Source organism: Octodon degus, unplaced genomic scaffold (assembly GCF_000260255.1).
Source record: "Octodon degus isolate 3935 unplaced genomic scaffold, OctDeg1.0 scaffold00158, whole genome shotgun sequence".
In the NCBI taxonomy this organism is placed as follows: Eukaryota; Metazoa; Chordata; class Mammalia; order Rodentia; family Octodontidae; genus Octodon; species Octodon degus.
This window is the reverse complement of record NW_004524734.1, coordinates 4,284,786-4,299,928: the sequence shown is the minus strand read 5'-3', so window position 1 is coordinate 4,299,928 and position 15,143 is coordinate 4,284,786. Positions and strand designations below refer to the sequence as shown.

Below are 15,143 nucleotides of genomic sequence, written 5' to 3'. Positions count from 1 at the left end.
ACCCTGGAAGCATTGGGCCATGTCTCTCAGTTAAACCCACCTCTGTTCTTATTTTCCTTTGACAGAAATAGGCCTCATCCTGCCAGCCACCTGGTTGCTGGGCAGGAAGTGACTGATGCAATTAACAGTGTAGTTAATGTTAACATAGTTAACACAGTAAACTATGTCTACTAATCACAGCACAGGAGCCTATCTCCAGCAGGAGCCAGGCATCTCCGAGAACCTGGCCATGGAGATGTTGGCTTGGGCTTCTCTGCTTGCAGCTTCGTTGTTCAGCTTGCAGTGGGCAGGTGACTAAAAACTGGAGTGGAGTGTCCCAGCGAGCAGATCTTCCCGTGAGCCAACCCTACGGTCAGGTCAGAGCGATACCTATCTGCATGGTCCTCTGTGATCTAGTAAGTTGACGATCTGGTTTTATTTTTAAATTTCTACTGCTTATTTGTGACACAGTGATAATTCAACTCACTCCAAGGATTAGTAAGAGTCTTCATGGTCCAGGCTTGTAAGTGATTGGCAGGCAGAGGTGACGGGCCGGGTATCCCTGTCCCAGGGTGGGCCAGGCAGTGGTGAGCGAGCTGAGGCAAGGGTGGGTGCTGTGGAGGACCCCGCAGGGCCGGGCACGTTGAGGTGCTCATGGCATCAGCTTTCCGTACGAAGGCCCCTCGTGGGAGGGCCTGTGAGATAGGAGGTGCAATGGAGTTTACAGTGGAGCTGCTGTACTCTGAAAAATAAGAGCTAAGTTGAAGCAAAAGGCACTGGCGTATCCTGGGCCCAACAGGGCCGCGTGTCTTATTTCTGCCCAAATGCCTGCCATGTTGCATGTGGTCTGTGGAAGCAGCAGGCACAGCTGATGTGTGCTGGGACAGGACAAAAACACATTCAGGTCCTCCCTGGCCACCCAGGTCATTGCTGTGTTGAATAATTCACCAGGCTAATTCCTTGTTTCCTTCTCAGTGGAGAACTGGGTCAGACGCCACTTCAGGGAATCCCCAGACACCTGGCCATGTAGAATTACCATATCCCAGAGCTGGAAAGCATGTCTGTATTTCAGAGAAAAGCAGTAGCATGGCCTGCTTTTGTTTAAAACCATGTGCTTGATGACAGTAGTCTACATGCCTGCAAGTGGTGACCATGGACTCCGACTCGCTATGGCTTTCCTATGAGGGAGGCAGCATTCAACCTGGAGACTTGGACCTTTGGAGAAGCCACACATTTTTAGAAGGGATTATGAAAGTCATTTGAAGTCAAGGCCTTTGCTTACCTGCTGCTTTGTGTCTCAGTGAATCCCTAGATGGTCAAACAACTGTAACTCCAGGCCAAAATCAGATCCCATAGCTGTTGCCCCTAACGCTCGCAGTAGCTGTGGAAATGGGGGAGAGGCCTGCTCTTAACTCTGAGAGCAACATCTCAGAACAGGAGAGATCAGATGCACACTGCACCCTCCATGGGCGTTATTCTGGTCCTGCGTGAGATCAATCACGTGTGCCAGTGTTCTTCCTCATAGAGACGCATCACAAGGATTCATGGCTGTTTCCACCTGGCTGCCGCTACAACCTCCCAGACGTGGAAGTTTCCATGACGCAGCCCCACATAACCAGGCAGCAGCCAGGGTCGCTGTGTTCCTAGGATCATCCAAGACAGGCTTGACTCCCAGGTGCCTGCCCTGAGCGTTTCCCTGGGTCCCCCCAGAAGGTCGGCCAGTTGCCTGGGGCTTGAACACGGCTCCTGTTGAATCCCTCTTCTCCACTCCCGAGCTTTTTACATTCCCTGCCCAGCATTTCCCCAAATGAAGGGCCTCCGCCCTTCTCCCTTAATTCCCCAAGTGATGAGGGTCATCTCTTTGTAGGAGGCACTGAGGTAATATCAGGTGGGCTTTATTCACAGCAAACATTTGCGTTAAAATCTGGATCCTGGGGGCTGGTGAGATGGCTCAGTGGTCTAAAGCACCTACCTAGAACAAGCTAAGCAAAGCACAGAGACTGCGGTTCAATCCCCCAGCACCACATGCCAGCGAGCCCCACCCCCTGGTGGGCTGAGCTGGCCACACACACACACACACACACACACACACAAATCTGGATCCTGGGCTCCCCTTCCCGTACGCATCATTTACACCCAATTGCAGCTGAAGATCTGACCTCCCCGGATATTACATGTACCTCATTCTCCCTCATGACTTTCCCATGCCCATTTTTCTGTTTATCCCCCAAATTCCTGGTCATTTCATAGGCAGAGCCTTTAACCATTTCCTCCATCTGTTAATCAAAATAGAACTCTGACCTTGGCCAGTAAGCCCGATGCATGCCCCTTATTTGATGCCTTCATTAGTGACATCTTGATCCAATCTTCTGGAAATCTTTTTAAGAGCTTCATATTCTCATGGCCTTTCGCAAACTGCTGAAGGCATTGGGCCCTCTTTCCCTAATATGCGCACACAGTTGTGATTAGAATTTCTTGGAACTCTGTGAGCACTCGGCTACAGATCCTTATTTAAAGCCCTGAAAGTCAACACAGGAGATATGGAAGTAGCCCTGCCACTGAGGACAGGCCCTGTTCCTCTCCTCCCTTCCCCACGTGAAGCGAGTGGCAAACCAAATCAGATTGGCACAACTGGCTTCCAGTGGCAGTTTCAGTTCACACACTAGAAGAGAAAATACCTGCTGCCTTTTCTTGGCCACTGTCCTTGGGCCAGGTCTTATGCACATCACTTAATAGAAGCTGTTGCATTTCATCTTGCCAGTACTTCTGGAGGTCCCTGTTGTTGTTCTCACTGGAACAGCTGGGAAACAGACGCTCACCAGAACTCAGATGACAGGGCTTACATGTTGCTGGCCTGAGACTTGATCCCAGTTAGTGGGGTCTTGGGGCGTGGGACTGTGGAGCCTTTGGCATGGCAGCCAGATGAATATGCCGGTCTAGATTTTTGAGATACTGCTCAGAGCAGAGTGGCCTGTTCGTTTTGTTTTGGTTCTTTTTGGCCAGCTCAGCCCACCCTGAGGGCAGGGCTGGCGCAGCATGTGGTGCCTGGTATCGAACCTCGGTCCCCTGTACCTGCCTAAGCTTGCCTAAGCAGGTGTTTTAGACCCCTGAGCTATCTCACCAGCCCCAGAGTGGCCCGTTCGGTTCATTGGTGCATTTCTAGTACTCAGTACATGTAAGTCCTAAATGTTTGTGAATGGATGACTGCACCCATGTTGCAAGGCCTAGTTCAGTATGCTGCCCTTGAGGAAGCTGCCCATAACTCCCTCTGTGAATAAAAAGACTCCTTCCTAAGCTCCCCACACAGACTCTTGCCCCTGTCCCCTTATTTCATGGTGCCAGACTCTAGGTCCTGGCTCGGGATGCTAATAACCCATCACACGCCTTTCGGCTGCAGACTGTGTGTGCCTCAGTTCTACTGGCCTCTGGGATCTGACAGGTGCTCTGTTAATGTTCCTGGATGCCAGTACACAGATGCTTTTGCTCTGCTCAACAATTAGGATTGCATGCTTATTCCTATAAATGATGGCAATTAAGATTGCATTTGTAGCATTAAACCAAATTTTAGCTTTTCATAACTGAGTGCCGCCATCCATTCTGACACCATTTGCCTTCGTGCCCCTTTCTGTCAGCAGTGACAAAGCACTGTGCCAGAGGAATCGTGCGTGCCGCTCCGCGCACCCTGGCTGTAGTTGTCCTTGGCTCTGTACCTTGGGGCAGCTCGTCTGGCCAGGGCAAAGCCTGCGCTGTCCCCTTCCAGCTGCAGCTCCTGTCCCAGCCTTGCCCACTTCGTCCAGGAGTAAGTCCTCAGCTTTCTGCCAGCTGTGCTCACCCTGCTTGTCTCTATTAATGCTCGAGGGAAAGAAGAGGCAGGCCTAGAAGTTAATCTGGGGAGAGGAGAAGGGGGAGTCTGGACAAAACAAAGCAAGACGTGGTAGAGTCTTCTGGAGCCGGAAAGGAGGTGGACGTCAGCCGAGTGCCTGAATGCGTCCGCCACGTTCCTGTCCTCACTCCTGCGGAATCTCCCGGCAGCTCTGTGAACTCCGCACGTCATTACTTTTCCTGTGAATGGAAACTTGAGAGTCGTGGAGGCTGAGCACCCCATGATCAGAATGGAGAAATTTGAACCTAGGACCCTGGCCATGAAAACCAAGGTTTTGTGCTGTGTTCTGCCCCACAACACAAATTTTAGGAAGAGATTCTTTCAGGAATATGTAGGACTCGGGAATAAAAGTTGGAAATGGGATGAGTACTCTAGCTGAGATGTAATAAGTTGATTTCAGCAGAGGTATGGGGTGGAAAGGAAGCCAAGCCGAAACCTTTGTCTCTTCTCATTCAGCCTTGACATCCCTTAAATACTAGTAGCGAATCAAATAACAGAAGCACCAGCACACTTGTGCCTACTGAAGAATGGGCAATCACAGGCCATCTGTTAAATTATTTATTTTCAAAACTTGTGAAAAAGGTTTCATTTTTATTTATTTATTTTGGCCGAACCAGGGATTGAATTCAGGCCCTTGTACTTGCCAAGGAAGTGCTTATTCCACTGAGCCATCTCCCTAGCCCAAAAAAGGTAAAAAAAAAAAAAAAAAAAAGCAGTTTATCTGATCAGTTATTTTCAGCTCTTCCCATATCCTAAACTGAGTGTGTGTCCCAGATCCAGCTCTTCTAAGGTACTCCTGAAGGGAGAGCAGGCGGTGGTGGTTATAACCCTTCCTGGCCACTCGGGGGCAGCACCAAACAGGACCGGTTGCTCTTGGCTGTTCTGTTCTTGGGAAGAAACCCTACTGGTTCCCTGGTGGAGCTCAGAATTCCCTTTGCTTCCTTCTTCTTTGGCCACAGAAGTGGTAGTGATACTTTTCCGCTCAAAAAGTAAGTTAAGTAAATAATATCTGCAGAATTGTGCAAGAAAGGTGGCTCTAATGAATTCATTATCATGCGAATATGGTTTGAGCATGTTTCCTTTTGATCATTGTGACAAGGCAGTGCCCTGAGTGTTATGGATGGTTGGATGATTCATAGTTCTTAGCCCAGAAAGATACTCTTCAGATTTTCTGAGCTTGTTTAGGTTGAAATCCATGTGTTCCAGAACTCTAGGGCAAAAGACAGCCCTGTTCTTTTCCTCTTTTCTTTTTTTAGTATGTGCGCTGCCGAGCTGAGCGCATCTTTTCCCTTTGATGTCGCTGATGGTTCTTGTGAATGATCACAGGTTGGAGATGGGGGCAAGTGTGGTCCTGGCTTCCGGTTTTAAGAGTCTGTGATGTGACCCTCCCACAGTGATCCTGTCCTAGGGCGCCCAGCAGGGTCCCTAGGATGTGGGCTGAGAGCAGTGTCTGCCCATACCAAACCCTTTCCCATGTCAGCATACCCCAGAACCCCGAGGCTGAATTCACTGTGATTTTTGATAGGTTCTGGCTCTAATATGAATTGCTGAATCAATATGGTGGTCATCTAATATGGCTGACGCCCTTAAAACAAAAGCCCATCTTCCCCAAGACCACCTCCCCCCTTCTCCAACTCCGCCCAGGGTGCAGTTTCCTTTCACCCTTCCTGCCACCTCAGAGAAGACCCCCCAATCAGCTCCCCAGGTATATCTAAACATCCCCTCCAAACTCCACCCCTGGCAAAGGCCATAAAAGCCTCAGCCTCCCTTTGTCCAACTCCAGAGAATTCCTCATCTTCCCCAGATTCAAAGATAATAAAACCCCTTTCCCTTTTTCCTTCTGCCCATTTCTCTGCTGCACTGGGATCTTGAAAAAAACCTATCAGTTTTGACCTAAGATACACATCTAATTTATTTGCCATCACAGAACAATTGTGCCAAGCAAAGGGCTGCTCCTGTGTCCGAATAACATGCATGAACTAAATCTATCTGTCATGGGGGAAAACCGAGGCTTGTGGTCGCCCTGTCGCACGTACTCCACCCCTGTTGTTCTCCCCTTTTGCTGATGCCAGCTAGGATGTGTGGGCACCGTACATATCTGCCCGTTCAGTAAGTGCTCACAGCTTTTCTGTATGTACGTCAAGTTCTTACCCCACCTTGTATCACTGTCTCCCCATAACCATCCAGTGTTGTTGTCAGTGTTGTCAGTGTTGCTAGTCCCACTTTTATAAATGAAAAACCTGAGAACTTACATTAAGTGACTTCCTCAAGGTCACAATATCTGTAAAACAGAGCTAAGACTGGAATTCAGGCTGTCCCCTCTCTTGAGCTATAGATGCTCTTGAGCTATAGATGCTGTGTTGTAGACTGCTGCTGAACCTTCTTTGCAGGCCTCACCTGAGGTGACCCACTGTCCCTCTAGGGGGGTCTCAGAAGCACATGACCCAATGGTCAGGGAAGCCCAGAGCCCTGCACACTAGCTTTGCCCTTCACTCAACTTCTTCATCTCTGAAATGACTATGCCGACTTGCTGTCATTGAGCTGAGGGGGGGTGAGCGTAGGAAGAGGGCCTGCTTTTCTTTGATGTGACTATGTTTGCCTTTTTTGTGCTATTAAAGTAGTATTAAAGTGGTAATGTAAATGAATGTCCTCAGAGTCAGGAGAGGTCAGCTTCTTTTGGAGAGGGGAGGGCAACAGCAAGGTCAGAGTAGGGCCGAGTGAGTGGGCGGGGCCTGTGTTGGGAGCCAGGAGCCCACAGGCCACGGGGGCTCCTCAGGACTTTAGTAGAACTGTGAGGCGTGCTGGGGTATGTGCCAGGCCAGCTGCTGTAGCTGCCTGGAGACACAGTGTAGCCCGGAGCTGAGGATGCTGCAGTGGCTGGGATCCCCGCACTGAGGCATTACCCAGTCTTCCCTGTGGGACTTGAGGTTCAGCGTGTAAACTGCTTCCTGGGCTGCTGCTGCTGTCTCTGGCACTTCAGTAAGGTTCCCCTGACAAGGAATGATTGGCAGTTTGGGAAGGAGGTGCCCAGACCGACTATGTGGCTGGAGTGGAGAGTAACAGTGGATTCAGATTAGTCACATGAGGACAGCTGACCCCATTTCTTCTTTTTTTATTTTTCCACGTTTGCTTTGGAAATGTTATACACAGTGCTTGGGGAGCCATCCTTCAGCTCCCAAGGAAGGTAGGGCTGCACACCTGCCCCTGCTATCCCAGGAAAGTGATCTCTGCAACCGATGTGCTGCTTAGAAGGGCCCTGGGAGAGATAAAAGGCCATCCCATCGGGCCAGCCCTGTGACCATGGCAGGCGTGGCAGCCTAGTCCCCCCCGGCTCTCACGTGGACCAGGGATTTTGCCTTGCATGTCTTTGCAGGGGCCAGCAATACAGCTCAGCGCACAGCGCCTGCCTGATAAACACAAGGTTGTGGGTTTGCTGCCCAGTACATAAAGAAGAAGAAAAAAAGGCATAGTCTTTGGATATTTGATTTGTTCCAGTAAGCATATAATGCTTTTTGACTGAAAGGAAGGATCCCGGAGCAACCTGCTTGGGTCCCCCGTTTGTCCTTCTCTCAGATAGACGCTTTCCTTCCCCCAATAAATATCCTACTCTTAACCTAAAAAAAAGAAAAAGAATTAAAGAGAGGCAGTGGATAGCAGAACTTGAAAAAGGAAGCTCGGGGCCTCACCTCAGAGAAAATACCCCTTAAAGATGGAGAGCAAGTGGGCTCCTGCAGCATCAGGGCTTGGTACACCCAGAGGTGCTTCAGGACGTGGTCTTCTACCATGTGCTGGTTTACCTTGGGCCTGTGTGGTGCTTTCTCGCCATTTCTTCTCTTTCTGCGTGTTAAACCTTGTGCTTTGTTACTCTTATGAACGACTGCCCTGCCTGGACTTCATTCATTCTCTATCCTGTTTTCTTTTCCTAGCTGCTTAGCAGGTCTCATGGAGTTGCATTTCTTACTACTGGGGAAAAAAGAACCCACCCTAACATAGACCCTGGGAGCCTGAAAGGTTTTTGTGCCCCCGAGTCCTATAATAATAGTGCACCTAGTATTCTAAGAGGGAAAAAATCTAGATACACAGCACAAAGTAAGCAAGGACATCATCCTGACACTTTTTATAGCAAAAAGTACTCCCAATTTCACTTTCCAACAATAGAGGATTTGTTAGCCACGTTAGTGGATCAAACCCGGTGAGACCCTTGAGGGTGTGTTGGCCACACCCTGTAGAGCCCCGGGGTTTCCGAGTGACTGCTGTGGGCTCACTTCCGCCTTCTGCCTTGTCTTCCAGTGCTTTGCCGTGCGGTCTCTGGGCTGGGTGGAGATGGCGGAGGAGGACCTCGCTCCTGGTAAAAGCAGTGTGGCTGTCAACAATTGCATCAGGCAGCTTTCGTACTGCAAAAATGACATCCGAGACACAGTGGGCATTTGGGGCGAGGTAAGTAGCTGTGCCTGTAATTCATGACTGCCGGCCCCGGTTCCCCACCCGGAGCCTCTTGGGGCATAGTAATGCTGGTCTCCGGGTGGTGGGGAGGCTGTTTCCCCGTACAGGCAGACAGGTCCCCATGGTGCACCAGGGTGACTGCTGTCCACGCTGCCTCGTCCATGTGAGGACTGAGGGGTCCTGTGCAAGCATTTCTCAGAGCCCCCAAGATCCTCTGGTGCTCAAGGTCTGTGGCTAAGTTTTAGGATCCTAGAGGCCTCTGAATTTTGTGTGCAACATTGTTGTGCTGGGCTCTTTAGGACAGTGTTCTTGGAAAGACTCATTGCTCTCAAAGTACATTGTTTTTGTAGTTTGTTTTTGTCTCTGGCAGTACTGGGGGTGAGCCCAGGGCCTTCATACTGAGCCGCATCCCCAGCCCTGTTTTTTTTTGTATTTGTATTTTTGTGTTGAGACAGGTTCTCACTGACTCGCCAGGTCAGCATGAGCCTCAGCCTGCCAGAGTCCCAAGTGTGTTCCTCAAAGGAAGCTGTGGCTTCCATGCACACTAGTAAACAAACATCGAGGCCCCAACTCCTTTCGTAGCAGCCTTCTTTATTTATAGTCCAAAAATCAGCGTTACATGTGAGTTGCGGAATTGATGCCATGTATCGCCTTTCACTGTCCACAAAATGATTCCATTTTGAAAGGTTAGCTGAAATAATTTCAGAACAGGAAGTGTAAAAATCACATCCAGCAGGAAAGCCACGTTCCTACCATGCTTGAGACCCAGGACTTCGGGTGCCTAGCATAGTGCCCGTTGCCGCAGACAGCCCGCTCTGTCCGTGTCTCCCCCTTAGCAGGGCAGTGGGAGCGGATGTCTGCTTCAGGACTGGGCTGCAGCAGTTGGAGGTGGCTTCCCAGCCCGTCCTGCAGAGCTGAACTGCTTTGCTAGTCAGACTTATAGGTCCCCAGTGTGGGGAGAAAGGAGAAAAGATTTTCTTCTACCCAAGAAAAACATTGTACTCTTTTGGTGTTTGACTGTAACATCCTTTGACCACGAGACCCCAACTCTCCTCCCAAATACCCACGCCTAAGTGACCCACCTCTGGTCTCCCCTTTATTAAGTCTGGGAGGAGGCGGCCGTGATCTGGGCTCCGTGTGGGTGCCTGGCCCTGGAGGTGCTGGGGTCTGAGGTCGAGCACTGTGGCTGCAGGCTCTGTGGGGCCACCTCAGCCACGTCTGTCTGGAGTAGCCTTGATGCCTGCCAGTGGCTTCATCCATGATTCACTTAGCCTTTTGGGAAGCAGTTTTAGATCTTGCTGCGTCTCAGCTGTAACCACTGCTGCAGCTTAAATACTGTCTGGCAAAAGCACTGAAATACCATTCTCTTCCACCCTGAGCATCACAGCTGAATTCATTCTGAGACCCTTCAATAGGAGTCTAAAACATCATTGTCAAGGGCTTTCCTATGGACTTGGTGGCACATGGCTGTAATCCTAGTACTCAGGAGGCTGAGACAGGGGGATCGCAGTGAATTTGAAGCCAACCACCTGGACTACATGCATAGTGAGACCCTGTCTCAAAGAAAGAATAAATGAAGGAACTTGCCCAGACAGGAATTGGTTGATCTGTCTCTATTTGGGATTCGGTGGCCCACCAAGAAACCTCTCTGTGCTGCCTAAGGGCTACTCAGGAAAGGAATGAAGTGAAATAGTCTCGTCCTTCTGTCCTCAGAGGGAGGGCCCACACCTGCGGGGACACGTGACTCCACAGCTTCCAGCCCAGAATTGCAGCACAAAGGCTGAGACACCAAGGCGCTGCCCCTTCTCAGTGACATAGCAGCACCCAGCACAGCTTGAGTCAGACCTCGGGCTGGTCACTTAACCACTCAGCCTCAGCTTCCCTGAGTGTTTGATAACAAAGCAAATTCTTCCTGGATTAGGTAGAGAGTGCCTGAACCAGGGCACCTCAAGCATCCAGCATCCCTGCGTATAATACACAAGCATGTAAATGTGGCCCAGTAGCACGGAGAAATGCCCAGAGCCCTGTTGGCTGGCTGCCAGCGGCACTACCGGGCACAGCAAGACGTGAGGGTAGGGGAACAAGGGCATGGCTCTGGGGCTGCAAGACCAAGGGGGTGCCTGAGAGGGTCCTGAGGATGGTGGGAGAGAATGGTTCTCGGGTTCTGCTGGGCAAGGCGTGCAGAATAGATCCTCCAAGCCTCCACATTCACCTTTCTTCTTAGAAATTCAGATATGTAGGGGCCGGGGTGATGGCTCAGTAGAATAAGCGCTTGCCTGGTAAGCGCAAGGGCCTAAATTCAATCCCCGGTTCTGCCAAAAAAAAAAAAAAAAAAAAAGAAATTCAGATATGTAAATAACTAAAGTAAGAGCCAGGCTGGGCATGATGGTACACACCTATAATCCCAGCACTTGGGAAGCTGAGGCAGGAGGATCACCATGAGTTCGAGGCTAGCCTGGGTTACAAAAGTGAACTCAAGGCCAGCCTGAACTACACAGTGGGATCTTGGGAAGGAAAGGAGGGATTGAGGGTGGGCAGGCAGACGGGCAGGTGGGCAGGCAGGCAAGCAGGCGGGCAGGCAGGCAAGCCACCTAGAAAGCAGCTGGAGACACATTTCAGAGGACTCAGAGAACAAGAGGGCTGGGGACATGAGGGGTGGAAAAGATGGGTGACGATTTTAGTCCAGAAAGGGTGTCTCCCTACTGGGAACACACATTGTAGACCCATGAGTGACCACTTTGGGGTGCTGACAGTACCCCAAGGTGGCCACACACGTGGCTGGGGTGTGGAACCTGTATGAGCAAACAGCATGCTTCTTGTGCATCCCAGGGCAAAGACATGTACCTGACCCTGGAGAACGACGTGCTCAGCCTGGTAGACCCCATGGACCGCACCGTGCTGCACTCCCAGCCCATCGTGAGCATCCGCGTGTGGGGCGTGGGCCGCGACAATGGCAGGTGAGTCCCTGACCTTTGCCCCTGCTTCAGCTTCATGCCACAGCATGGTCTTACAACACCTCAGTGAAGGTGAGACCCAGCAGCAAGCTGCTTGGAAGTGTAACCAGTTGGAGCACAGCTCTGTTTCCCCAAACCCCACAGAAGCCCTGTGAAGGACATCCCCCTTGGTCCCCGCAGCTCACACCTTTGTTAGCTCTATGAGTTCTGCTGTTTGGTCTTGGACAGGAATCTAAAGCACCATTCTCAAGAGCTTTGGGAGGTGGTGCGCACCTGCCTTCATTCTCCTGTGTCCCCAGCTCTCCTGGCTGCCTGAACCCCTTTATGTTGCTCTTTCTGCGGTCTTCTCATAACCAACTCTATTTCAATCCATTGAGCCCCAGCCACCTATGATGCCAGCCTAGAGGCACTTTGTTCATGGAAAGTTTACTTGAAAAGATGAGGTCAGACAGCCTTGAATCACAAAATCATGAGTATGTGGACTTTCTGAGATTTGCTTGGCTAAACTTATTAACACTTAAAATGCTTGGTCATATCAAAATGGCATTCCGTGTGTATTTTTGTGAAGTTCTACTAAATGTGTTATTGATGGGTAAATGTGTTATCAACTTTTTGTTCTCCAAGATGGCCTGGAAACAAGGACATCCCGATTTTCAAGGACATATTGTAGCCAATAATTTAAACAACAGTTATTGGAGGCTAGTGTGGTTAACCCTTAAATCATGGTTAGTCTTCGGCAACTCCTGAGTCTGGGAGGAGCTCCTAGTGTTCAGGGCCAAGCTAGGGGATATGCAGGTCTTGTGTTGTTGGAAATGGACCAGAGCATTGCAAAAGCTGGGGCTGTCCCAGGTGACAGGTAGCTCCCCGAGGATCACAGATCCGTTCCTATGCAGTCTAGGTTTATCAGGCTGCATGGTCCTCTCCAAAGGGGGAGGGGCTCCTGCCTTTCTCCATGAATGCTGGGTGTGGAAGTATTTGATTTTCTGATTGTCAGGTTCAGTTCCACATTCTAAACTAGAAAGACTGGCAAAATATCGATGTACAAAAGCATGAAATGTCCTCTGACTGCTGACTAGATGCACCTTACTGGGAACAGAGCGCGTGGTGAGCTGCTTGGTACCAGAGTGATGAGTGCTAAGTGCCGGGTGCCTTGAACATGTGGGCGGGTCCTGCAAATGCATCTGTTGTCACTTGCTGGGCACAGCCCTGCCCTGGACCTGGTGCCCTGACGGCACACAGACACCTTTACAAGGAAACTTTCTGATGACATTGGGCAACCAGGGAAGACATTTAGTCTTGGGGGAAGGCGCTGGACACAAGATGTGCTGGTCCTGCCCAGGTCCCTCACCCCCAAGTTTGTTAAGGCAGGAGCCAAGTGTTGTACAGTCTGATGTGGTTAAGTGAGAGGCTTTTTTATTTTCATTTGTGGATGCTGGGGTTTGAACATACTAGGTGAAGGCTCAAATGCTGAACTCCACCCCACACTTGCTGGTGTATTTTTAAACCTTGGTTGTTTGTAGAGTTAACTGATGAGGATTTTCAGCCCACTCCAGTGCCTTAAAATGAGTCCAAATGCTATGTGTTTGGAAGAGTATTTAAATTCCCAGTTGCAAAAATTATTCAGGTTCCCTAGCCCTGATTTTCTCTCATCTGAGAAAGGACAACCAGGGACCAGGACACACGTATGTGTTGCAGGTGTGTGTGTGTATAGTAATCACCACAGTGGTGGAGAGGCGGGAAATGCTCAGCCAATGTTTGCTCTGAGTTTTTAAAGCAGAATATGCCTAACAGGTGCAGCTGGCTCCACGGCTGCCTTTCCAAAACACCAAGGGCAGAAGCATCAGACCCCAGGGAGGCCCCAAGGACAGTTTCTGATATGACACAGAGGATGAGAGGCTGGTGCAGGCAAGAATGAGACCAGCTTGCCCTACAAAGCAGGACGAGCTCCTCATGCCCACCCCAGGGATGTCAGAGCAAATTAGCAACGTTGCCGTGGCTGCACTTTCAGACACATAGACCGCTTGCCATTCTACAGTGTTGACAAAGCAGCATAATTTAGAAGTACACTCGGGCTGCCCCCGCAGGCTGTGCACCCTCAGCAAGTCTCCGGCTACAGGGCCCTCAAACAGGACCACTTCCAAGCTGTGTATGCGGAGGACATTTGCCAGGGAAGGGTCTGCTTCTCCCCGTCGGTTCCCTTAGTTTTTATGCCCTAAAAAGGACCTTTTCATTTCCTGTTTGAAAAAAAAAAAATCTTCCTTTGCTTTTGATTCTTTTTTTTAATACAGTAATTTACAAGAGCAAATTCAATTTGTAATGCAGCAAAGGAAAGAAGCTTTCACGTTGCATGAATAAAACATAAAAGTGTTTCATTTTGCTAGGGAAAATGAGCCCATTTCGCATTCTCTTTTGTAAGTTCCCTTGCTGAGAAAATGGAATCTCTTAGGGGATTTTTTGATGTGCTTTAAATGAATAAGAAAAGTGTGCATAGTGGCGCTGGGGACAGGAAAGCTCCTCTGTAGGCAGCATACTTCCTTCACTGAGCCATGTCATGTCAGAATCTCAGAGAGGGCTCAGGTTTAGCATTTTATAAAGCATTTCAAGTGGTTCAGGTTTACTCTGAGGAAATTCCTGATGTGGTGAGTGTACAGCGGGTGAGGAGGAGACGTGGCGGGTGCCCTCTATGTGCCCCACATGGCCCAGGCTGAGCTGGAGAAGCCTCTGGCTGGTTCTCTGGTTCTCCAGGGGGCTTCCCTCTGGTTGTCCCTGTCCTCTCCTCACGAGCCCTGTCTGTCTTGACTGCTTGATTGCCTGCCTGGCAGAGCAGGGCTCCTCCTCTCTCAGCCGCACGGCACATCCTTGCCTTCGGGTCCTGGAGATGGACCTTCCATTTGCCAGCGCAGCCCAGACTGACTGCTTCTGTTTGCACTGCCATCCTCAGGGTTCTGAGCCGTATAGCTGGTGTTTAGCACTTGGTGGCCAGGACAGGAGACTGGACTGTCACCACCATCCTCCTGTCTCCCGAGGGGAGTGGCTCGGGGATGAGTGACTGAGAGAGTGACCGGAAATTCCTGAGTGCCATGAGCTGGACTAAGCAGGTGCTCTGAGGTCACCTCTCAATATACAGAGAGAAGGATATGCAGGAGGGTAGTCTGCATAACACAGTTCAAGGTGGTATGCAATGTTGTGAGGACAGTGCTTCGGCTCTGATGTATAATATTTTAATGCCCTGGGAAGTTATAGCCTCTTATCTGGGGCTCGATCCCAGCTGACAGCATGGAGCATGGTTCTCCATCCTGCCAGGCTCACACATATGTTTTGGGAGCTGTGGGGACAGGCTAACACTGCCCTGTCACCTTGCTTCAAAAATACACATCAGCACCTCAGCTGGACTAATCTGCATTGCTTAAAGCCAAATGAACGGAAAAGTCCCAGCCAGCTCTGTACATATCAATACATGGAAATAGGGCCAGGTTTAGCCAAAATTGAGATAATCACTGTTCTTTTAAGGAGCGTCGTCCAGGTGGTGCTGTACACTAAGCCCTTCTGCTTCCCATTAGGAAGGAAAATGGGTGCAGGGGATTGTCAGAGGATTTCAGACCCGATTAGCAGATATTCTCACACAGCTTTTACATCAGTGCAACATATGTCAGGTGAGATATTCATGGATTTCCTTGACAGAAAACAAACAAAGCAAAAGATTCTGGGTTCACCTGGGCTACTGGCTTAAATGAAGCATGGCAGGCCCCTTCCCGCTGGGCTTTTCCTCTCTGCAGTATGCGTGGAACCCTCAAAGGGAGCTCCATCCAGGCTTGACCGGAAGCCTTCCTGCACTAGCCTGCTTTTTGTTACTGTAACAACATACTAGAGATAATCAACTTTAA

General features: G+C 50.0%; 1 protein-coding gene across 17 annotated transcripts in view; it reads left to right on the top strand.

Moving 5' to 3' along the window:
• Nucleotides 1–15,143, top strand: part of Apbb2 (amyloid beta precursor protein binding family B member 2) — a 359,894-nt gene that overhangs the window by 279,194 nt on the left and 65,557 nt on the right. For all 17 annotated transcript variants that reach the window (XM_023702774.1, XM_023702786.1, XM_012517247.2 and 14 more), the window contains 2 exons: nt 8,153–8,299; nt 11,135–11,262. In XM_023702774.1, coding sequence (XP_023558542.1) covers nt 8,153–8,299; nt 11,135–11,262 — 275 coding nt within the window. The remainder of the gene's footprint in view (nt 1–8,152; nt 8,300–11,134; nt 11,263–15,143) is intronic.